The sequence below is a fragment of the Pseudopodoces humilis genome, chromosome 6 (genome assembly GCF_049639895.1).
Source record: "Pseudopodoces humilis isolate 2021_Gansu_Grassland_sample_001 chromosome 6, ASM4963989v1, whole genome shotgun sequence".
Taxonomy (NCBI): Eukaryota; Metazoa; Chordata; class Aves; order Passeriformes; family Paridae; genus Pseudopodoces; species Pseudopodoces humilis.
In genome coordinates, this window is record NC_142205.1 from 61,472,193 (window position 1) to 61,497,922 (window position 25,730).

General features: G+C 42.5%; 1 protein-coding gene across 1 annotated transcript; it reads left to right on the top strand.

Annotated features, from left to right (window-relative positions):
- Positions 1-2,963: 2,963 nt before the first annotated feature.
- On the top strand, positions 2,964-25,641 carry SETD7 (SET domain containing 7, histone lysine methyltransferase). The gene is made up of 8 exons (XM_005525559.3): positions 2,964-3,051; positions 7,340-7,469; positions 11,695-11,896; positions 15,449-15,638; positions 17,305-17,386; positions 18,583-18,700; positions 18,988-19,145; positions 19,654-25,641. Exons 1-8 carry the CDS (start codon positions 3,012-3,014, stop codon positions 19,832-19,834), a joined length of 1,101 nt encoding a protein of 366 aa, XP_005525616.1. The 5' UTR covers positions 2,964-3,011; the 3' UTR covers positions 19,835-25,641.
- Positions 25,642-25,730: the final 89 nt, after the last annotated feature.

The window sequence follows — 25,730 nt, forward strand, 5'->3', positions numbered from 1 at the left end:
ATACTGACCAACTGTGTTTAAAGGTCCTGTTGGTCTGCACTTTGTGTGTGTAAGTCACAGCATGCCCTCTTCTTTGCTTTCTATTGTATCCCCTGCACTCTTGTTATCTTCTAGTAAAAGGGATACCTACTTCAGCTCCAGCCCCACAGCCTCATCTCCTTCCTGACTATTAGTAATGTTCATAGCTTAACCACATCACCTTTGATAACTCCAACACTGTGTATGTGCTGATTATGAATTAGTCTTTTCAGGGACTCAAAATTACTGAAACAAAGCAGGTGCTTTGCATAGGGGTTCCTATTGTGCTCAATATTTACTCTTTTCTTTTTGGAGGGTTGAGATCAGAATTGTTTCAAGTATGTGGGTTTTAAACCACAAATCTTCTCTCCTAAACAGCAAAACTGACTGTTCTTTATTTAAATTGACCACCTATGATACTGAGGCAAGCCCTTCTGTTCTGCTCAAGCTTTCTGTAAAAATCAAATCCTCCACAATGCTCTTGAGATTAATAAGTTCTCATGTCTATTAGATCAAACACTAACCTCATTATTGTAGTTCAAAGACTTCCAGATTCTCTTTTTGCAGACATGTCTATTTTTTGTTAAGTTGTTGCTCTCCTGTTTTCCTGGTAGGATTCAGCAGCACTGCCTGGAAGCATGTGGCTGACTCAGTGTAGACTTACTGAGACCTTCAGGTGAGAAGGGACTGCTGACAGTCCCTACTACAGCCTGTGGCTTACAGCAGGGGCAGCTCTGAGGTCAGGTTAGGCTGCTTGGGGCTTTAATGGGTCAGTCTTTAAATGCCCCCAAAGAGGGAGATTGCAGAACCTCTCTGGACAATCTGCTGCACTGCTTGCCTGTTCTCACAGGGAGCAAATTTCTCCATATGTCATATCTTATGTCATGTTTTCAGTCGTGCCCATTGTCTTTTGTCCTCCTTGTGGAGCACTGTGAAGAGCCTGTTTTCATGGCAGCACTGCTGTAAGTGCTGGTGGGCTGCTGCTGGGTCCCCCTGAAGAAGTTTCTTCTCTAGGCTGAAGAAACCTAATCCCATCAGTCTCTCTTCACAAAGCCCTGACTGTCTAGGTCATCTCCAGTAGGATGGAGACATCTCCTGTGCTCCCAAGACAGCTGCTGGATGACCTAGAAACACTCTGGCTTTCCTTTAAGGTGATGCCTGCATACTGTCAAACTGTGGTGGAGAGGAAGGTCCCTGCAGTAGACTGAGACATGGTGGTGAAAAAGCACCATCCTTACATCCCCTTGGTAAGAGCTCCAAAATTGCACCCTCTGCTTGGGGCTGTCACCCTTCCTGCAACACTGAGATCCAAGACAGTGATTCTGTGTGTTTTGTAAATTAAATCCTTCAGCACCATGAGAGGGAAGTCCTACTTGTCCAACATGATTTCCCTCTACAACAGGGTAACCCACCTAGTTGATCTAGGAAAGCCATTAGATCCAACCTTTTTTGGAGTTCAGCAAAGCTTTTTATACAGTCTGTCACAGTATCCTTCTGGACAAAATGTCCAGCACACAGCTAGATAACCGTGTTATTCAATGGGTGAGCAACTGGCTTTTGGGTCAAGCACAAAGGATTATAGGGAACGGGGTGACATCAGGCTGGTGTCCAGTCACTAGTGGGGTTCTACCAGGCTCCATCAGTGGCCCTGTGTTCTTCAACAGCTTCATTAATGACCTGGATGCAGGACTCAAAGGAATGCTAAGTAAGTTTGCTGATGACAGTAAATTGGGAGGAGTTGTCAACTTCCTTGAGGGTAGAGAAGACCTGCAGAGACCTCAACAAATTAGAGATGGGCAATCATCAGTTGTAGAAAGTTAAACAAGTGAAGGGCCAGATTCTGCATCTGGAATGGGACAATCCTGGATGTAGGGACAGACTATGGAATGAGAGGCTGGAGAGTAGCACTGTGCAAAGGGACCTGGGGGTCCTGGTCTATGGAAAGTTGAATGTGAGTCAGCAGTGCCCTGGGAGCCAGGAGAGCCAACCCTGTCCTGGGGGGCATCAGGGACAGCATCGCCAGGTGGGCAAGGGAGGGGATTGTCCCGCTCTGCTCTGCACTGGGGCAGCCTCACCTCCAGTGCTGGGGGCAGTTACGGGTGCCACAATATAAAACAGGCATTAAGCCATTAGAGAGGGTCTAAAGGAGGGCCATGAGGATGGTGAAGGCCTTGAGGAGAAGTTGTATGAGGAGTGTCTGAGGTCACTTGGTTTGTCCAGCCTGGAGGAGACTGAGGGGAGACCTCAGTGTGATCTTCCACATCCTCTCGAGGGGAAGCAGAGGGGCGGGCACTGATCTCTTCACTCTCCTGAGCAGGGACAGGACTGGAGGAAACAGTCTGAAGCTGTGTCAGGGGAGGTTTAAGTTGAAAGTCAGGAATAGGTTCTTCACCCAGAGAGTGGTTGAGCAGGTTGAACAGGGTCCTCAGGGAAGTGTCACAGCACCAAGCCTTACAGAGCTCAGAAAGTGTTTGGACAGTGCTATTTGGGATGTTGCTGTGCAGGGCCAGGAATTGGACTCGATGATCCTAATGGATCCCTTCCAACTCCGCATATTCCGTGATTCTGTGGTAAGAGCAGCAGGTGAGCGGTCCCTGGTGTGGGAATGGAGAAGGGATGTCCTACAGCTGCCGGCAACCCTCCGGCTTTGTGAGGTAAACTGCAGCAACTCTAGTCGGGGTCAGCGGGCCGACGGACGGACAGCACAGAATGCGCTGGAGGACCAGCGCTGAGTCGGCTGGCGTTCTCGTGCCCTATATGAGGACACACGAAACCAGCCGCGGCCCAACGCGCAACTCCGCGCGACCTTGTTCTGACGGGCGGAGCCACAACCTCCTTGCGCCCCCTCCTCGGCCCTCAACCGCCTGGGGCGTGCTCGGACACGCCCTCAGGGCGGGGCGAGTCCCCCTGGAGTATGCCGAGGGCGGGGCGTGAGGCGCGCGCCCGCGCGCCCTCGGTACCGCGGCTGCGCCTTGCCCGTGCCCGCCGCCGCCATGGACAGCGACGAGGAGACGTTGGAGGAGATAGTGGAAGGTGCGTGTGCCACGGCTCGGGGAGCGAGGCCCGCCGGCGCCGGGCTCTGCTGCAGGAGCTATAGGGGCGCAGGGCGGTGGCCGCGGTCGGAGCTGGGCGCCCGGGGTCGGGCGCAGTGCACGAATCAGTGGGCTTATGCAACGGACGGGCCGGGGCCGCGCACGTGGCCGAGTTCGGGTGGCGGCGGGGCCGGGGGGAGCCGGGGCCGCGCTGGCGCCGTTACCGGGAGGGCGCTTTGGGGGCCTTCCGCCGCCGAGTGCTCCGGCCACAGCGGGGAGCTCTGCACCCCGGACGCGGGGATGGCGTCTGCTCAGCTCTTACTGTCAAAAATAAGTCATGACAGTGTTTTACTGTAGCTGCTGTGCCCCCGTGCGGGCGGTGGCCTACAGCCCGCACGCCCTGGGCGGTGCGGCCGCTCCCCAGTCCTTTCCCCGGCGGCTGAGGGACATGGAGATGCCCTTCTTTGGGGAGAGCCCAGGGAGCCAGGACGGCAGTCACATACATGCAAATGGAGAAAGGAAAAGAAAGAGCGAGTCCAAGAAGACACTGTGGCCGTATCCATGGGCAGCAAGGTTGGAGCCATCCGTATGGGAGAGGGGTGGGCCAACTTATAGCTAATATACACCCTGTATGTTCGATTCACCTCACATGTGTGGATAGCTAACCCTTGAAGAGTTCTAAACCCAGAGGCGCGTGACCTCTGGAAGTGAATTGCTGGTGCAAACCTTAGCAGGCAGGGATGCAGCTCCCCAGCAGGCTGTCATCCCGTGACGTCTGGGAGCAGGGAAACAAAGCCTGACATCTCTGTGGGAAAACACCGGCTCCCCAAAGATTCCTCGCAGAAGGACCCTGGTCCTGCCGGTAATAGTAGTTTGGCGTGTTCAGCTGTTGGGATAGGCAGCTCCTTGCTCCCTAAGATGCGAGTAATGGGAGTTCGCCGTGGGCCTTGTGTCTCCTGTGGTAGAAGGACTAGGCCTCAAAGCGAGTAGCTCCGGGAAAGGTGTCTTGCACGGCAGCTTAGTCTGACAACAGATGTGAGTTAAGCAGCTGCTGCTCAGAGCTGGAGTTACTGTCTAGGTGTGTGGTGTCGGAGCCAAAGAGAAGCTTTGTGGTGTAGAACATGGGTGTGAGGAGAGTGTGGCACTCCTATGGATGGGTTGTGTCCTGTGTCCTTAAAGATGTGGTTCTCCATTGCCTTTCCTCCTGACTCCTCAGATCAGTGGGTTGCAGTTGTCTGAGGCATCCTTATATCACAGATAAAGTGTTCTGTATCCGGGGTTTGTTTGCCATATCCATGGGCTAAGGAAACAAATTTTTAAAGTATCTTTTATTCAGCAATGTATATGAATGTATGTGTTTTTCTGAGTGAGACAGAAGCAGGATGCTTTCTGGGGGTGAATAGGATTTTGCACTTACCCGAAGGAAGTTAGAAATATAGAAATCAGCACTTTTGTTTTTGTAGGGGGAGTTTGGTTCATTGTTGCTATTCCTCAGACATTCATCTGGCATCTTTGTGGCCAGGATTTTTTATTGAGGATGCATATTATATGTCATCTGTTAAGTAATAGTGATTGATACTGACAATAAGGGCTTTTATCTTTGTTTTGTGTACATCAGTGGTTTTGGTAAGTGACTCCATTGTGAACTAGCCCCTGTTAGGGTTTAAAGTAAAAAAAACTTGAAAAGTTTGTTGTCTGAACTTAAGAGGAAATCTTGGGGGACCCTTAATGAAGCAACAAAAGTGAGGTTTTACAATAATTTAAAAATGTGTTTAGATGCTTTGGATTTATTTTTTGCAAATGGAGGAGAGAGGTGAGAAAGGGAAGTGGAACACACTGCTCCCCATGAAATAATGAGGATTTCTTCTGTTGAGTTAATCTGGGACAGAATTAGAGCCAAAGACCTCAGCCATACAGAAAAAGTGGTATTTATGAAGTTATGAAACTTGAGGTTGTGTTTTTTTCCGTTGTTGTTGACTAAGAGAGACTGTGTTTCTTGTTTTGTTGTAGTGGTGGGGGCATGGTTTTATTTTTTCTTTTTTTAATAAGGGAAAACGTCTAGCACATTAGAATAATTGGATTCTTTGTATTGTGGCTGAGATTAAGACCCTGTATAGAGGCCATTGGATCAAAGCTGACCATTTAAATCTCTGAGGTAGTCTGTATCCTACTGTGCAAAAGTCCTGACATATGTTCTGTGTACAAGCATGGCAGATTTTATGTTTGCCTTTGCATTCTAGCAAAATCTTGACAAAGCTGAACAGTCACAGAACAAATTTGCTAGGGTGTTTATTTATTGTTGTTGCTTTGGGTATTTTTTAAAATAGTATTATGTACCAATATTATCAGTGTATTTTTTTAATCCAAGTGTTTTATAGAAGTTTTGTCCCTGTAGTGATGGTAAAACAGCTGTTGTACTGTTTAGGGTTTGTTAAGTCAAACCAGTTGTACCCTTCTATATTGATAAAACTTAATTTAAAAGGCCTTTAATTAAAACTATAAATTTTAACATAGTTTTTGGTCTAAAAGAGGTGTCCACATCAGAAATGTTATTGACATTTTAGTTAAATTGGTCATTAATTTATTGTTTATTAATATTTAACCATTAATAATAATTGGTTAAATTTAGGTAAAACTTGTCCTTTCTACAAAAAGGGGTGTTCTGACAGAATGGGAGGGGAAAAAAGCCTTTCTCCTCTTTGGAAAGAGCAGCTTTTGTTTGAAGAGTTCCTCTTCAAAGTAATTAAAAGCCTTTGGTGATAGAGCTTTGTTCCTTCCACCTTTTTCTCCCTCTTTTTTAACTCTATTATTTTTCTCACTTTGAATTGATAAACGGTGCCTGATTAGTTTTACTGGATTCTTAAACTTTTAACTGTTTTCAGTTAGTTTGGACTAGGGACTTGAAGTGAGAGCACAATTGTGCGAGAGAAGTATGTAAGGGAGGGGTGAGGGAGGGAATCCTGGCTCTTGGATGAGTTCTGATTCCTTGCTATTACTTTCTCCTTTACACCTTTCTAGGTGCAATTTCCATACTCAATTAAATCTGCACAGCTTGTTCCCTCTCTTGGCACTGGACTTAAGGTCTGGTAATACTGAAGTGCTTCTTGTTACCTGCATCAGCCTGGGCTGTAAATCAGTCCCCCTCTCACCGAAGTTTGTTTCTGCCTTTCCATATGTGTGATGAACCTTTTCAGTTTAGGCCAAATTTTGTCAGGGAAGAGCTTGACCCAAAGCTTGAAGAATTGGATGCATACACTGTCTCTCATCTCTAATTGGCTGTGTATGCGTCACCAGGAGACTGGAGGAATCAGAGGTAATGTTTTAGTTAGAAGCATGGCAGGACATAAATATAGGCTAGCTGTTATTTATTTGACAGTTTCATGCAAAATTTGTACCTGATAAAATGTCATTGTGGGAGCTGTAGCACCCACTCAGGTGTGTCCCTGTGCTGAGAGCAGCCCTGCTGAGCTCTGCAGCCAGAGCTCACATAGCTAAACCAGGCAGTAACTATCATTTAAAATACTTTCTTTGGCTTTGAAGAGGCAGTTAGAGATGCAATAGGAGCCTTATTATGCTTTAACTTAGTAGAGTTGGCCAGTTATATTCAGTAAAGCACAAAACATGCAGGTGAGGATCCAACTGTGTTGTCTCTGGTTTCACTCTGTGCAACAGAGGTAATAGGGAAAACTGATATGGCTAGGGGTGGGAACAGGATATAACACATCAGAAAGGCACTGGAGGACAGCATTTAAAATACTAAGTACAACGTTGACTGTCATATTGCATAGGCACAGCCTTATGGACATTACATACTTTTATTTCTTTAAATTCATGTGAATACAGCTGCATGGTGGCACACCCATATTATCATAAGGCATGTGTTTATCAAAAGAAAAAATCAAACCTTTTCTTGTCCTGTTCTTGCCAATAAATACATGTTTTAGATAAAGAATTATTGTACTTTTGAAGATGTATATTAATACAAGTTAGAGTAATATAAACTTTGTTTCTTTCAGAAACAAGTTTTGCTTATTGTCATCTTCTCTCTCCCATCTCTCATCCCTTTTCTTTCATCCTTATATTTTATTTTTGTATTAAGCTATGTATTACACAAGTACAAACTTCAGTTGTATACTATGCCTGATCACTGTTCCTAACAGCAATGATCCGAATTACTGTTTTGTACTAGGGAGCTACTGCATTTCAAGCAGCTACATAATGAGAAAAGGTTTAAAATCTTGTATAAAAAGTCATGTATTTTGTTGCTTTTTTTTTTTATTTAATTTCAGGGCATCTAGATGATGATGGGCTACCACATGGATTCTGTACAATAACCTATTCATCAACAGACAGATTTGAAGGAAATTTTGTGCATGGAGAAAAAAATGGCCGTGGCAAATTCTGCTTTTTTGATGGAAGGTACACTCTGACTCTGCTTTTTCTTCTGTATTCTTCCTTCTGCTTGTAGTGATGCAAAACTAATCTGCAATGACTGTATATTGCTGAGTTTCTGGATAAGATTTCTCATTAAAAACTGTAGCTGAAAAGTTTGTTGCTGCTGTAGCCATTCCTGTGGTGGGTTTGTGTGTAATGAGGTGCCTGTAGTTGTTTCCTGGAGGGAGAATGCAGTGGTGTGAGCTCTTTTAGCACCGTAAAGTTATGAGCTGATTAGAAATTATAAGAAATTGGGAGGTGATTAAACTGTTGAAAACCATGCTGACAGTGACTTGGACATCAAAGTTCATTACTTCAGGAGGACTTCTTTGCCTTAAAGAGCTACACAGAGAGTGCATCTGGACCAGGAGCTCCCTGTGCAAGCCCTCACACACAGACATAGGACCTTGACAGAAGAGGCTTGCCTTCTGCTTTGTCAAATTGTTTTGTAAGTTAAAGGACTGTGTTAAATACAGGTTTGTTATCAACTCTAGTTAATCCTCTGCAAGTTGCTTGTGGCCTAATTTACTTTCAGAAAAGCCACTATAATTTCCCTTCTTTTCAGTGGGAATTGTGACAGTGAAATTGGGCTAGTTTGTGCCTATGCATGTGTTTTCTTCTCTGATCCTCACTATGAACACCTTGTAAGTCTTCCCCCCACCACCACTGCAGCATTCCTGTCGGCAGTTGCTCAGAACTTCCTCCAAGGGAGCAGCAGCATAAAATTACACAATTCTTCATGATTTTGCAGCTGTTGGTGACACTCTGAATAGCGGCTGTTAAACTGACAGTTGTCCCCGGTTTACTCTCTTCCTGCTTAGCAAAATTCTGAGGAGGAGCCGAGGTATTGTGCTGTCTCAGTGAGTCAGCTTCTTGTCTGTATTTGCCTTTGCCCTTGTTTCATATGGGGGATGTTTTTTCATGAGAAAGATAATATATTTATTCAGTTGTGTAGAAAGGCCTCCAAGCTTGGATGAAGAAAAATCCTCCCTGTTGTTGGTAATGGCCTTATTAAATCTTACCAGAGTAACTGAAAATGAGTACTGCCCAGCAGCTGAGTTCTCTAAAATAGTTTTGGTTTAAGTTGTTAGCGTCTCTGTGGACACACATACTTAATGTTTCTGTGCTGGTGGATGATCTCAGCAGTGTAGTTGCTGATTGTATAGTCAGAGGAACTGACCCACTATTTTGTTTGTATGGCTGCTCCTCCATGTAATCCAGGGTACAGGCGGCATTTAGTGGGAAGAGTCAGGTTGCTGCTGAGTCTTTACTGCTTAAGTATTGCCAACTCTTTTTTTCTTCTTTTTTTTTTTCCCCTCTCTCAATTTTAACCTTTAAAAAACTAGAATAGCTGGCCACTGATTTTCAGGAATGAAAAGGATACTTTTCAGAATGAAAATATGCAAAAATAGTCTGCAATGTGGTTTTGGAAAATGGGGTGTTTTCATTAACTGTTATATATTTTTATTTAGCTAAAGCAGCCTTAACTGAGCAATAGCTAATTACTGAAGATGCCGTTTATCTAGCTGTGCCCAGCTAGCAAGACTAAGTTGCTTTCTGAAGTGGATGGTTTAGGAATCATGACATGTTATAAGAATGACCTGGCATAAAGCAGGACATGCTGTTTCCATTAACTGTGCCATGGGCAAGGCTGAGTGCTCATGAAGATGAGCAATTAATATCAAAAATGTCTCAAAACAGCTCTCCCTTTGCAGAATCCTGTGCAGTAAGCTAGCTGGTTTCAACACTCGTGGGTGTGTTTCCCTGCAGGCTACTGAGTAAAGGCTGACAGCTGTACTGCTGTACATCTGTTGTTGGGGGGCAGCTGAGTCCTGTCAAATACAGGCTGCAATGTAAGCATTCTCATTTTTTGAGTGTTGGGGAATAGGACTGGCTTCCTGGCTGCCTTGTTTGGTCAAGGAAACTTTTCCCTTTACTGGAATAGCTGCCCCCTTCCTGTTGATTATTTAGGGGAATGGAAACCTAGGATGAAATATCAGTAGTTTTTTTTCCTTCCCCTTCGAGAAAATGCAAAAAATTGCAGCATATTCTTAGAGAGAGAGAAGTTTCACCTCTGGCATACTCCCTGTTTTGGATTATGGACTTGAACTTTCCTTGGTGCCAGTGGTTCTGGGGTGAACTTTGCAGAACACTTTGGCTCTCATGCCTGCCTTTATAGTGCATTCTTGGCACAGAGCTGCCCTTCCTCCCTAATAGGAAACTCCTGTAAACTGACATCTCCCTGAACACATTAGAAAGCCATTATTTTTAGGGAAAAAGTTCTGAGTTTTCAATATGGAGGGAGTGAGAGATAAATGGATTGGTCTGTATCGGTATTAACTTAATCCCTGGAAGGATATTGGAGTAAGTCTTTTCCTCTCCAATTCATATCACTGGTTTAATTTAGATAGTTTAGATAAGGAGTATCTTCAGTCCCTTCTAGGCATAGTGAATAATGGGAAGATGGTACATCTGATAAATCTTGACTTGGATAGAATTTATTTTGTCAGAAGTATCATCTGAGAAGCAAACCACAGAAATACAGACTAGTTCAGGGTTTGTATTAAAAAGGTTTTGCTTATGGAAGACACAGAAGCTATTTATCTTTGTGCTGGTCAAGTCTTAGTTGCAATTATTGTGTCTGGCTGCAGACACCATAATTTGAGAGCTTAAAAAAAGTGAAGTGGGAACAGGGTGAAAATAGCTAGGAAACTATGAGCAACATAAGAGTTTCTGAACCTGACTTTTTAGGTGAGCTTGAAGGACATAGACTTCTTTCTTAAGGTATCATCCTTTTGATTTCCTTAGATGAGATGGATCTTTTGGTCACTGTTTGGAGCTTAATGCAAAGAGAGAAAACATAGAAGTTTGAGTTACAGTAAAAGAAAATATATTCTTTCCGGGGATGAAGCCCTGTTGTAATTTAGCAATGTTTTAACTTCAACTAGTGCAATTAAAGGTAACAAGACAGGATTTTTAGTGTTTTTCATTACATGAACTGGGGGTGGCTGCTTCTTTTAAAGAGTGATCCTACATGTGCACCCTATGTGTGTTGTCACTACAATGGAATTCAAACCTAGTGATATGTGATAAATTAGAGGGGAAAGTGCCATCATTTATAGTTAAGTAAGGGCACTGATTTCTGGTGGTTCTCTCATCCTTCTGTGTGCTGTAGTGCCATAGCTGTCTGTGCAGCTCTGTAGCAGCCTGGATCAAGAAATCCATTTGACTGAAAAGTAAAATAGTTTTCCTGCCCCTTGTTGTTTTGCATCTGGTGTGCACTGAGGCTTTTACTGTAATGTATTTTCCCATGGAAACCTCATCCAGCTTGCAAAAGTTATGTAAAAACAGAGCATGAAGCTTTAGAAATGAGAAAGTGAATTCTGAAAAAACATTCCTTCCACAGCTCTTGTAAATCTAGACATGACATGTATAGTCATGTGCTCACAGACACTACTTGGGCTTATACCTTAGATATCTGCATCTGGAAAAAAATTATGCAGTGAAAATATGTGTATGTTGACAGCTGGCTGTTAGCTAAATGTGCTGAAGTAAAAGCTAAACGGGTTGTGTTCCCTTATGTTAATCCTAACATAAGAAAGAAATTCCTGAATAGACCCTCTTTTATGGTGATAGTAAAGGGTTTGCAAGACAAAACCAAAATGAAGAATTTCTTTGTTTAAATCCAAGTGCAGCACTAGTTCTGTTTGACAGGCTATGTTCTTTTTTTAAGAAAAATACATGAAAAATTACTGCTTTTAGTGGGGCCTGTACAAATGGCTGCTAAGTGTATTGTTGGGGAGCTGACGCTGAACTGTGACAGGTTGCAGTCTGTGCCCTGTCATAGTTCATGTGTACAGCAGCTCAATTTCATCTCTTCAGAGACATGTCAGTGAAGGTCCACATGTAGCAGGTAGAAAATCCTAATGTGAGAGTAGCCTGCTTGAACAGAATTACTTCTTTGACTGGGAGTGTCCATTTACTGACTATTCCAGCCTACAGAAAATGGCAAGTATGTGATTGAGATGAGTGATGCTGTGTCCATGCAGCACACACTGATGAAAGGGTGCTGTAAGTTGTTTTCTGCCTTTGGAGCTCCGTAGAAACAAGTTTGAGGTTTTCACCTTGGTGTCCCAGTGTGTTGAGGCTTTGGGTTCACAGCTGAGCGGTGAACAGTTTTCCACTGCTGTTTTCTTTCTTTCTTCATCAGCACCTTGGAGGGGTACTACGTTGATGATGCCCTGCAAGGCCAAGGAATCTACACCTACGAGGACGGAGTGGTCCTTCATGGCACCTACGTGGATGGAGAGCTGAATGGCCCAGCCCAGGAGTATGACAGTGATGGGCGGCTGATATTCAAAGGGCAGTATAAAGACAACATCCGATACGGAGTCTGTTGGATTTATTACTCGGTAAACCTGACCATCTGCTCTCCTTATTGTAGAATTATGTACCTTTCTTTTCTCCCCAGCTGAAACAAATACCCACCATGACCCAGATATCCAAAAATCTGGATAGATCAGGGTAAACGATCTGGGCATTCTGATTTTGGATAATCCAACACAAAGTTAGAAGATTTTGGTGTTGAATGTTTGCCCAGTAGGTGAGATTCAGTGAGGCAGGCTGCAAGATGCCCTCCACCATTTTCATCTTCCAGGAAACCCAAGCCCTTGGAAGTGCATTTATATATAATTTGTATGTAATGTAGAAATAGGATGTCTAGTAATTTATGCATTATCTCTTTGGGAAGGCTGGACTAATGATTTTGCCACTTTGTAGTGCTGCCTGCAGGTGGGGAGCTTGGAAGCCATGCCAGTTACTGCAACCCGTTGCTCTTAGGAGGAGAGACTTTGTCTCCATTTCTGCAGGATATGTTGTGAAGTCTGGCTTTGCCCAACACATCAGATATGACCGGTGTGGGAGCTGTGTCTCTGAGTGGAGCTGTGGACAAGGGATTTGCTAATTAAGCAAACCAGTATTTTATCTTTTTGAATTTATGTTCTTTTACAACCATGCTTAGTTAAGGCAATGACTGTTATACAGTTTTTAGGGATTTTTTTGGTGCGAATTTTAAAAAAATATAATTCCTATTCAGCCTTACCCTGTAGAGTTGCACCTTTCAATCTTAACTCATTCTAAGAAGGGGGTAACATCTGCATGTAATTAAGCTGCTGATCAAAAACCAGTTTAGTTCTGTGCTACATGTGGTGCAAACTTTAGTTGCAGATTGATTTATAAATGCTTACCACCACTGGCTGTTCATTTTATTTACTGGTTTATACTTTTGCCATTAAGCATGTATTGGTATCAGCAAATGTTTGGTGCATGCTGCCAAAAGTTTTTTTCAGTCCTAGTGTATAAAATTCACACAGCTGACACTTCATGTATCTCTTGCTTCATCTTCCAGCTGACAAAGTGTTGCTGTGCCTTTTGGAAATGTGGATAATTAGAGGTTGTTTATCATTATTGTCTTGCCAGACAAAAAGATGCAAGGTGTTCCAAAAAACTCCTTGCCATGGAACCAATTGTTTCCTCATGACTCTGACTCTGTGACTATGTGCACATTTTTTTTCCCCAACTTAAGGTTCACTGTTTCCTATTACAGCATGCTTGAAACTCTTTCATCCTTGGACTTGAACAAAATGGTGTCTCTTTGAAATAGACCCTGTGCACAGTAGTCTTGATATAAATCAGTTTGTTTCCACACCATACCTGCTGGTCTTGCTTCAGGGCGTTATTTGGAGATTCCAAATCTTCCTTGTCTTTTTTGAAATAAATACCTGTGGTGTCTAGGTTTGAAAGGTGTCTGCCAAGGAAGGTGGAAACCTTGGAATGGAAAAAAATATTACCCCCTTCCCTCCAAACTATTCTATCTTTGAAATTAAGGGGCTTTCAGGCAAAGATACAGAAAAAGAAATAACACTTCTTTACTAAATGTACGTGTACATATACATATAGACATACAGATATATATACACAGAGATATATATACATATGTATAAATATATATACATATATATTTTTTTATATATATATATATAAATATATTTACATATACACACACACATATATATATGTATGTATAAAAAACCATGGCAACAAACAACAGCAGCACAGCAAACAGAGCAGAACCAGAAACCCAACCGCAGCCTTCTCTGGGCTGTCAGGCACTTTCCCCTTCGGTGCAGTTCCGGGCACAGCCGGCAGGGGCGCTGGTGGCTCCCGGCCGGGCGCGATGATTCCCCCGCACCGGCAGGGGGCACTGTGGCACGCACGCAGCCACCTCTCTCATGTGGACATGGCGGGTGGGCTGGGATGAGCAGATGCCCGACTAGTAAATGTATCAGAAACTCCGCTGCTGTAGCGGGGAGGTGGTGGGGAGCGTGGGGGTGTGTTGCAGCACAACCCCCTGTTGCAGCAGGGAGGCTCCCTCTGAGGGGCTGGAGGTCCCAGGGTTTCCCCTCAGTCACCCCAGTAGATGGTGAGGGGCGTTTCTAGTGAGGTACACTGTTAATAAGGTTTCAGTGCAACGACCACTCCCAGTAGTAGGGCTCTACTCACAGTAGAAGACAGCGCAACACGGAGCCTTGAAGTGGTGGTGAATTCTCCCCACAGTGATCACAGCCTGTCTCCCCTCCGATGCAGAGGGAGAGGAGCTGAGCTCAGCCCCTCACCACTGGGAGAAAAATCTCGATATCTTTGCCCTTCCAAAAAAACACCCCACCCCCCACACCCCTTTAGCCTCATCTTTGGTTCTCTTAAGTATCGGTAGTTACTGTTTTGTAGCAACAGATGGGACAAAATTCGGTGGGAGAAAGAAACAAAAGGAAAAATCCTAACCTCCTAACCCTAACAAGTGGTTAGACCTGTGCTAATGTATGCATCTCATTTCTGCGCTTCTGGAAATAGATCTAACCTGAGCTGCAGGCAAATCACAGATGGCAAAACCTGGAGCTGAAATGCATAAGCCTTGGAGAGGGAAAGTGTTGGCATTGCTTTCCACAAACAGTTGTTCTCACTGATTACCAGCTGACATTGGGGGGCATCCTGGGAATAATTTTTCCAGGAATCATTTTTCCATAGTAGGCTCAAGTCTTTAGAGGTACCATGAATTGGCAAGGTAGCATTAATTTTTTTTTTTTCCTCCAGACAGTATCATAGTAATCAAACTTGGACATTATGTGGCTTTGGTCCTTGTTTTGCACATTGTACACATAATGCTTTCACCAAGTGAAATTAAATATTTGTGTCATATGGAAGGAAAGACCTTACGTTTTACCTGTTCCAAACAACATAGGAAATCAGTTTTATCCTAACTGGAATGACTTCATCCAGCTTCTTCATGTGTCTATTTCTCTCTCATTTCCATAATTTCACATCTGAACTTACTGTTGCATTTTTTAAAAGTTGGAGAAAACGCTTTTCATTTACTGAGGATGTTGCCTAGAAAATAGATCTTCCCAACAACATTAGAGTGAATATAAAAGCAAACCTTTACTTGAAAACTTTTAGGTTTTTTTACTTGAAAACTGCACATGGGTACAGTAAATTCACCATTTTCTAAGGTTTGTTGATTAGTATAACTATCATATATTGTCCAGTTAAAAGGTTAGTTGATAATTCCTCAGGTTCTGCCCCACTGGAAGCAGTCCACAGGCTTCTTTTGCCCCAATTTTCTTATGTCAGGTCCAGATTCTGGTTGGAAAACAGAATGTCCTTGTAGTTGGTACTCTTCTTGGAATAAAACTAAAGAATATTTTAGGAATGTGTTTCATATGTTAGCTTATTTTTCCTAATTGTAAGGGAAAAGAATAGGAAAAAGTAATAGAAGCTACAGCTGCACATTTGCAGTCTACAAAGCTACAAATGCATGAAAAAGATATAAAGCTAAAAATCTTAGGCATCAAGGATAGTAAAGTATAACTAAATGCTTTGTCTTTTCTTTCTTGCTTTCTTGCTCTCAGGATGGAGGCAGCCTTGTGGGAGAAGTGAATGAAGATGGAGAGATGACTGGAGAGAAAATAGCCTATGTGTATCCTGATGGAAAGACTGCATATTTTGGAAGGTTCATAGATGGAGAAATGATAGAAGCAAAATTGGCAACTCTGACAGCTGTTGAGGATGGGAAACCTCAATTTGAAGTTGTACCAGGCAGTAAGTTCAGCTAACACAAACTTTTATTCCTGCTACCAGCCTTTTACTGCAGACAGCTTGATTCCTGTGATGTTCCCCACTGGAGACTGGGTGTGATGTCACAGGCTGTTAGTGAGGGGCCTTTTTTCCAAGTAAGGGTTGGGCAGAGAGGATGGTGGTTTTTGTCCTGAGAGCAGATGGGAAGTGCCCCCTGTGTGGTCCTGCTCAACTGCATTTCACAGCCCTTCAGCTCTTCTCTCACTTCTGTGCTCATAGGCACAGTCCTGCTTGTCACACATCCAACTGCCCTCTGTGCCAGATGGAAAGCCTGTTCCATTCACCCTGATGATAGTGGTACAGCTACAGCCACAGCTACAGTATTTCTTCAGTGAAGTAACTGCAAAAGGAGAGGGAGGCCCTGATTTGATTGTAACTCTGTTAGCTGGGTTTGTCAGTCAGTGTTTGGTACCTGCATTGCTGGGCTGAGATTGGAATTAGTGAACCAGATTTAGCCGTTGTGTAATGGTCACCAGCACCCTTCAGTGTGTCAGGTCCTGCTGACAGAAAGTGGCTGTGAAGTGCATAGGGGTGGGGTGGTGCCTTCTCCAGTGGCTTGAACCTATAGTTTTGGAGTGGGTTGGTTGTTCTGAGGTGTATGTGATGTATGGGAGGAGTGTGGGTTAAGATGCAGTAACAAGCAGGGACTGTGCTAATGTATATATTGCTCTGCCAGCAAAAATTGTCTCACAATATGAACTAGGCACATAAAGTTCAGTGAAAAGGTATTGACAAGCGAATGCATGCGAGTTTATTTTTTTAATTGCTCAGTTATGATAGCAAATCAAAATTCTAAGTTAAACTTACTTTGTAAGAGTTTTAAGTTAAATTAAGAGTTACGAGTTTTTTCTCCTGAGTGTAACTTCATCAAGCATGGTTGTGCTTTGTAAATAAGATGAAGTTACACTCAGGAGGAAGCTGCCTTCTGCCAGAACAGATCCTGGACACCAGGGGCAAAGGTCTTATACCAAACTTCGTAGGATTCTCTTCTGTGGGATTTTTTCCCATCTTATTTTCACCTCCTTCTTAATCTACCTCCAAGATAGTCCTCTGGCATTTGGGAGAGGGATGTAAGAATATAATTAGAGCTGTACCACTGAGTTGCTTATTAATGGCAAAAAATAAAGGACTGTAGCAAGGATGCTTTCTGATTACTAACTGTTATCTTCTGGCTGAAGTCTCTTAAGGATTTGGACTAAAAAATATTTCATATTTGAAGTAATAAAGTTTTGGGGTTTTTGGGGGGGGGGGGCGGTTTAAAATGAGCTATTGAATATATCCTCTTAAATCATGCTTTACTTCTAAATTTTATTTAGAGACACTAGGAGGGTCAGTTTTGAAAGAGTATCCAGTCCTCTACAAATTGGTTATTTGAAGAACATATATATTACCTTTTTGTATTAGTACTGTTACTCTAGAATGTTGAGGAGAAAAAAATAATCAAGAAGCAGTATCTCACTTAAGGCCTTTTACAGGTGCAGTTCTGTTCAGTGCCTTTTTTTGGAAGTGTAACACTTATTTTTTGCAGCCATTAAAATTTAATTTTTGAATCTCTTGATTAAGTTAAGGATTGCATACTCTCAGTACTGCCAATTAGTTTATTTCCTTCATTGATTTCTGGTATTTTTAGGCCCAGTATATAGTTTTGACAAATCCACTTCATCCTGCATTTCTACAAATGCCCTTCTTCCTGATCCTTATGAATCAGAGAGGTAAGCTTTTTTTTCTTCTCCCCATATTTCTTTCATGTTACCTATTTTGGTGTCAAATGTCTCTGGGTTCTTTTCTTTAAGGTCAGGATGAATGACCAGGTTTTCATGTTCAGACTCAGTTGTTTATTTTTTTTAATCTATATTACACTCACAGGCAGTGTGTTCGTCTGCACACTAAGCTAACAGTCTAGAAAATGAAGCCCCAGGTATCTCTTTGCAAGGCATTTTAAGTGTCAACTACCCAATTAAAAAATGGCAACTAATTTATTTTTACTTAAAACCCAATAACCAAACACCTGTGTTCCGCACTGCAGATTTTTCTATCCAATCACACAATATTACTAAAATCTATGAAGCAGGAGGAGAAAGAACAAGGTAAGTTAATGCCCTAAAACCTCCATCTTGTTGCATACATATTACTCTATTCTAAAAACTTTAAAGTCTAAATTTTCCACCAAGTGATATAACACACTTCTATTCAAACTACGCATTCACAGTTTCAGTTCTGTCTGTCAATTTTGGAAGCCTTTTCCATGGCCTTAGGTCAAACACTGTGTTCTTTTGTGGGTCTGTGCCTGCCAGCACAGAAAACATGAAATTCTCTGTGCCCAGGGTTCCAACATTTAGGGCCTAATCTTGCAAACCTTTTCTCATCTAAAACTTAAAAGATGTGTAAAGGTTTGTAAAATGGAAGCCCTGTGTGTACCTCAACTGTAGGCACGTTTTGATACTCTGAAATATCTAAATATTAAAGTGTTTAATAAAACGCTTTAATTTGCATCAAGTTCTTGAAGATGTGGTGCTTCGCCATGAGAACTCTTGCTCCTCAGTGCACGTACATACCAGCAACCACAGCTTGGTGGGGACTTCTGGGGTTCAGTTATGTTATTGAGGGTGTTCCTGAAGTGAAGCCATCATTGTGGAGTAATAGGAGATTGTTGCTTTAAAAAAAATAGCAATTATCCAAGTCAGCCCAAACTTCCCACCAAATCTCAGTTTTGGCAAAATAGAGAACATATGGAAGAGAGGAAGGGAAGGAGTTCCATATAGAGGTTTGGAAGAAGAAGGAGGTGGTGTTGTTACTGTTATTTGCTTTATTGTTATACTGAAGTATTGGGCTTTATCCAGTAGTGTTGTACTTCTTGAAAATTAAAACTGCAGCCAGTCGCTAATTCCATGTCCTGTTCCTTTTGTAGGGTGTATGTGGATGTCTCTCTCATTTCCAGTGCTGGAGAAGGATTGTTTTCAAAAATAGCAGCAGAAGCCAGTACAGTGATGTCCTTCTATAATGGAGTGCGAATTACACACCAGGAGGTAAAGAAAAGAAAAAAGTCAGTCTGAATTTTCATTGCTCCTCTTAAAATTTTCTTCTCATAGTAGGGTCTTAGACCCACTAACTTCCCACCCTTTATTTAACGTGATGGAGTTTAATTGAAAGAAAGTGCATGCTGACCTATGTATAGATTTAAAAAGTGGGTTGTTTTTTTAATGATATACGCCCATGAAAATCTTTATTTGCATATATTTTGAATGTTGGGTTTCAGACTGCTGACAAAGTTGACCCTTCCACACAGACATTGGATTTTTGCCTTGCAAATTAGGTAGACAGCAGAGACTGGGCTCTCAATGGAAATACAATATCCCTGGATGATGAAACAGTCATAGACGTGCCAGAGCCCTACAACCACGCTGCCAAGTACTGTGCCTCGCTGGGGCATAAGGCCAACCATTCCTTCACTCCTAACTGCACCTATGAGCTGTAAGTACAGCCCTGTGTTTTAGGGTAGAAGCTGCAGCCTGGCTGTCTGGGCTCACAGGGGATCTCTTGGCAGCAGGATGAGGAGCAGTGGTAGGCTGGAAGTGAAGAGTTGAGGCACTGGAGGAGTTTCTGCTCACCTAGGCTGAGTTGGAAATGAGCTAGCATTATGGGTGCTTGAGGTCTTTTGGGACTTATACCATGGAGTTTCTTGAAGTTTGCAGCTTGTTAGTTTTGTCATGAACTTTATGAGTTATTTCTTGATTGTAAAATGCTGAATTACAGCTCTCTAAATCATAGCTTGGCTAGAACTGCACTGTATTTACTGAACTACCAATGCTTTGATAAATCAGTATTTTTGCTCATATTCTTAAATCTTTATGAGGTTGATTCAAATCTGTAATTCAGTTGTGCAGTATTGCTCTGAAGTGAGTGAATTCGGGAACTGTAAAAGGGGCTGGCAGAATATGTGAATTGACAGATGAGCCTAGCAAATATGTTTTTTTCCTAGGTTTGTTCATCCTCGTTTTGGGCCCATCAAGTGTATCCGTACCATCAGGGCTGTGGAGAAGGATGAGGAATTGACAGTGGCTTATGGGTATGATCACAGCCCTGTGGGGCAGAATGGGCCTGAAGCACCAGAGTGGTACCAGCTGGAACTGAAGGCTTTCCAGGCTGCCCAGCAAAAGTGACATGGGAGCGCCTTCTCCACTCAGCAAACTGAAACAGAAACTTGGATCTATGCACTACCTTTATACTGAAAACTGGACAACCAGGGATTGTTCATGCTGTTGCATCATAACCTTGCATTCTGTGTTAAGAGATAAGTTCCTTGGATACTAACTAGGTTTGACTGTGTTACTCATAGCAGATTTAAAAATTAGCTAGCATTGCACTTATCTGAAGAAATTATTTAATATTCTATACAAGATGTGGTATTCTTTGGTAGCTTCTGCTTTTGCACATGCAAAGATGCCAAAAGACTAGAAAGAAACTAAAATGAGTGTATCGTTCACTTTTAGTCGGCAGACTTAGTGTTGCTCTCTATCTGCCTAGGCATTATTGTGCAACTGCATTTTGCATATATGCCACTTGTGATTATAACAGTAATATTTTGATATTCTCTAATAGTAGCATAATTTTGCCTTTTTAAACCTCTGATCTGAATCTTGCAATAGAGCAGTTTATTTATTATTATATAGGAGGCTGGGTTTTAACTCCCCTTTCCTCTTGTCTGAACGTTGCTCTTTCTACAAATCCTCTTTTGCAGGAGAAAATCCTTTCTAACTAGTGGAAAGGCTTGTGTGTGTATGTGAGAGTGCTGTGTGTTGGTCTCTGTGGCTCTAAATAGTATAGCAACATGTCTGAACCTAATATTTATCTAGCCTGTACGGCTGGCTTATTTTATTTAATTTATTATTATGACATGCAAATGAAGCTATTCTTTGCATGAAGATTTTGTGAAAAGGAGAAGACAGGTTTGCTGTCGAAAGACTTCCAGAAGTACATGTTCTGGAAGGCAAGCACATTATTTGCATCAGTGTTCATAAGTTGGTTTGTGTATTTCATGTGCTCAAGGGGCCAATTCTCAAGGCAAAAGATGCTTGGATCTCCTGTGGATTCTCTGAAAGGAGGTGCATGTATTTGGGGGCAGACCTTGGTGAAGGAGAGCTGTATCTTTTCTATGTGTTCATTTGACAGAACAACATAGCCTTATAGCCATCTTTTAGTAGTTCTGGTTTATGACACAGTGAATCAATATAATATGAGGTATCAAAATAAGATTTTTTTTTAAGGAAAGAAAAGATGTTAAAAGATTGTCTTTGAAAAACAAACAATGAATGTAAAAACATCACTCAATGCTCGTATTTATAAACAGCGGTCAATCCATAGCTTCATTGCAGCCAACAGTGGGGGCTTGTGAATATTCATCTGCAGGGCTGTGTGCTGGGGTTTTTCAGGGGTAGGGAAATGGTATGGTTTTCAGATGCTGTACTGGTCTTGCCTAATCCTGTGTAAGAGAGAAATAATGTATTGTCTTGGTCTGGATACTGGAGCCTTTCTGGGACTCTGATGTTCTCTTTTGGGTTTGGCAGCTTAGGGGAACTCAAATGCATTTGCAACACTTTGTTTAAATGTTTGTAGTTTTAAAAAGTTTGTATATATGTAACATAAATGATTTGAGAATTAGACCTACCTTTCTATTGCGATACATTTTGGTTGTTTGCTTGAACTGTTGGAGGTGTCTGGGGTGCTGCGCAGGGGAGAATTTGTTTGGTACCTGCAGGTAGAAAGATGAGGCTGCTGTTATGTGCAGCCTGAGAATCCTTGCTTTGGTACCTGAGGAAAGTTAGGAATTACTCGTAAGAACCTGGGGCTCTAACCTTGGGCTCTGTTTAGTCCCTGCACCTGCTCACAAGCATTTTCCATCACCTCATCATTTCAGTTTGCACAGAAGCTAGTGCATGTGCTGGGGCAGGGGACAGGCAGGCTCAGGGTATTGTGACACTCTTTCAGCAGTGATCTGTACATGAGCTGTGACACCTCCCATCTCCTTGTGCTGGACACTCAGGTCGCAGCTCTGTGTCTCATCCACAACAGAGGTGACAGCTCAGGGATTCACTTGAGTGTGCAGAGATAGAGCTAACCACAGGTGAGGGAGAGGTGGCAAAGGTCAGTCAGCCACTCAGCTTCAGTAGATGATTCTCAAAAAGAAATGCATGACTTCATCTTTCCCTACCTGCCTGTGGGTCGTTACTTTAGGTTATCAGCCTATCACTTGCGGGAAAGGAGGGAGCTCTTATGTGTATCTTGGGGTTTATTGTGCTGAGATCATGAAGTTTGCAAAGTTGAGGCTTGAGTTTAGGTGCAGGAAAGAGCAGAGGGAAGATGTGACTGAACCCTGCTGGGAATGGATGCTGGGAATGGATGGTATCTCCTTCCACAATCTTGATAACCTGCTTTGGACTGCTGGTCTCTGTGCTCGCTGGGGAATTGTGTTTAAAATGTGCTAATATCTAAAGCTCCTTTCCCTTCATTTCTGAGCAGTCTCTGATTCCTCTGCTAATCTCCTCTTTGTGTGGAGTTGCTTACATTTTAATAGATTTCTCAGTCTTCGTATTGCCTGATTTTGAGGTAAATTGAATATAGGTGCTCATTGTGCATCAGGCTTGAAGATTGTATCCTAAAATAGGGAAATTATAGGAAAAAAAAGGCATTGAGATGTGTCCTGTGTCTTTTCAAAAGATTTGGTGAGTCTAGCAGATTCTTCTGTACACGTGTGTAGCCTGGTAGGTAGCATGCCACAGCTGTGGCTGTTGTCTCTGTTACCTCTGCTGTCTTTCTCAGCTCTGTAAAATCTGTTGGTTCTTCTGTAGCTCCCTTCTTAAGCAATCAACCTTCTATAAAAGTTGTGATTATGGAGCTGCTTTGGCTTGATTCAGGACCAAGCCTTTTAACTCTTTTGTTTTCTCTCTCTTCCTAGTCTGTTAGAGTGGAGATGGCTGAGATGGCTTTTGCCACTGGGTGGTGAAAGAGCTCAGTGTCCTTCAGAGGTATGAGTTGACATCCCCTGCTTCAAACACAGGTTAGTTATAGAACTCCAAATAATGCCTTAACACGTCAGTGTGTTTCTGGAACTCACCTAGAGAGCAGGACCAGCTTCACAAAGCTCCTCATTGGTAGTGTGATGACATATCCATAGACAAAAGACCCACACCCAACCATGGTTTTCATTTGGGGCAGAGGAAGCATCACCTTGCACAGCAGTCTTCTCAGGTCTGTAAGATGCAGCTGACTACTGGTGAGAATGCAATAAGTAAAGGAGCTCCACTTCTTACAGTGTGGCCAAAGACCTTTCCTATTGGCACAGAAGCTGGGAGGAGAGCTGGTGACTGTCAGCTGAGCCTGAGTGAGTGGTTGGCTCTCAGCATGCCCGTTGTGACTAAAGAGTAGCATAGGAAAACCTGGAATTGTTGCATTTTTCAGGTACAGATCAGTTCCCAATATCTGCCTTTGGTCTGCAGTACTGCACATGGCTTCTCTGTGAGTTACTTGAGCTCCTGTATGAGAAGCCTGTATCACTCTCTGTTAGGACGCTGCTGATCATCTCTTCAAAAAACAGACTCTGAACTGGATCTTCTTGCAATGGCAGCACAGGGTTTTGTCACCAAAAATATAGAAGCTTTGTTTTCTGGAAGTGGCTACTCTTGGAGAGCCAGAAAAGTTGCAGCTGAGAGCTGCCTGCTGCTGAGGTCACTCCACTGGATAAGAAGGAAAAGGAAAAGGGCTTAGGCCATGGAGGGGGTGTCTGAAGTTGAGTCTTGTGCTGTAATTTTACTTTTGGGGGATCCTGATTTTCTTTTAACAAGCCTGAAAAGGATTTTTTTTTCCTTGTTTTGTAATAGTGATTATAAAAAAACTTCCCTACGTAAATACCTGTAAATCTTGACTGCTGAAAAAGTAAAAGGAAATACATGGACATGGCATTTCACCTGTGAGAGCTTTTTGACTTTTTCCATAGTTGCCACGATACCTCCTAGTATGATCCATACTTTTTACCAGGTGAAGCTCCTGGGGAGGTTTTTGGGAGCTTTGGGAGGCCACGGGGTGAGGCTGCGTGTTTTGGGAGCAACTAGGCAGGCTTCTCCTTGGCACAGCCTTTCCAGATACAGAAGTGTTGCACACAGATGGCAGTGGGTTTTTGCCCAGGGTCTTGTAGCATGGGGATTTCTCACCCTCTGTCAGGCACTGGAGGAGCAGAGTAGCCAACATATCCTGTATGGTAAGAGAAACTCAGAAATTATGGAAATTGCCACTTTTTTGTTTCCTTCCCAGTCTGCCCTTGTCCTCCAGTCAAACCGGTGCTCCCCACCTGGGTTGTGCCAGGGGTGTAGCGGTGTAGCTTCTGTCCCAGAGACCTCTGTGATTTGTGTCCATTCACTCAATTTGATGGTCTCTTGGAAAACGCTGCTGTTGTGATGAGGCAACATTTACACAAAGCCAAGTATCTGCTGCTGTGTTCTCCTGTGGCCCGGCAGAATTGCTGGAGCTGTGGGTGCCTGAGGACCTCACTTCCAAGCACTAAAAAAAGCCAAACTGCTTTAGAAACAATGGCACTGAAGTATCTCCTTACATGCAAGGGTGCTGCTTGCGCCTCAGTTCCACTGCACTGCTATGTGCCAAAAGCATCCAAGCGAGGAAAGCAGGCATGGGAGCAGCTTCATCTGTGAGTGGAAATGGGCTTCACCTGCAGTGAACTTGTTCCTTTTGCTTCATGTAATGGAAACAGGAGAAATGTATTTTTGGACAAAGAATTTCTAAACAATCTTATAAGGGATTTTTTTTTAAAGAGGAAAAACAAAGGTGCAAGATTAAATGTATGTTTACTTGCCCCAGATCAAAGGTTTTGAACACTAAGATCACTCTCTTTTGAATGGACCCTCCTGTGTCTTCAGGCATTGGAACTTCCTGTCCTTTTTCTGTTTACCATTTTATTTTAACTCTCTTGTTTTCCCCTAGGAGAAGTATCTATACAAAAATTACAAGCAATTAAATATTCAAGCCATAAAATCATGAGTGTGGGAATACCTGCTTCACAAATTTTAACATTTGTATTTAAAATGATGTTTGTATGAAATATTTTCATTAATGAATATTTAAACAAAAAAGTTCCAGTAAAATCTAAGCCAGATTTAAAGGGATGTCTTTTTGTAAGATGCACGTGTAATTGAATACCAGTAAGTAGATAATTTTTCTTTTTTTTTTTTTTTTTCTAAGGGGAGATGCAACAAATGATCCTTACAATTACAAATTATCATTTCTTCTATTTGGGGAAGTATTTATGCAGCATTACATGCAGCCACCATAAATAACTGCAATAGCAAGGCTAGTCACATTTTCAAGACGTACCTCTCAGCTTATCTCTTCATGATATCGTACAAATGAACCATCCCTCCTTTCTGTAGATTCCTTTCTAGTAAACTTTTCCTACCGCATATGTAACAAATTTAACTCTAAGAACCAGACTAAAATTGTATTACTTAACAGTTTCTGCTGGGCCTTCTGCTGTTTTAATACTCTTTAGCCCATAATTACTGGGTGTCTCTGTTCTGAAGAACTAAGTGCTAAAGAATAATCTTTGGGGTAAGCTAATACATGTGTTAACAGTTAACCCCAGAGTATTTAACTTGTGTACAGTACTTGATAGGTGTTTTATGACATTTGTACTCGAACTATGAGCCTTACTGAACATCTGTAAGTTTATTCATGACTTTTAAAAAATGGATAACTCTAAGAAAGATGTTTACATGAATGATGAATGCCCTTCCTTTGATGTTATGAATGAGGTTTTTATAGTGTGTCTGGGCGTATGTGCAAGGAAGCAAGAAAAGTGTTTCTGGTGAAAAACAGACTTGACAAACATTTGTAATAAGTGATTTTAAAAATTGCTTTAATTGCGCTATGAAGGCAATGCAAAAATAAAATACTCAACACAAAACCATTGTCTCTGCTTGTTATCTGTGTGTCACAGTTTTGAGCATCCTCTGACCTCTCCCCTTTCCTTGTGTCCTGTATGACCAGAGTTTT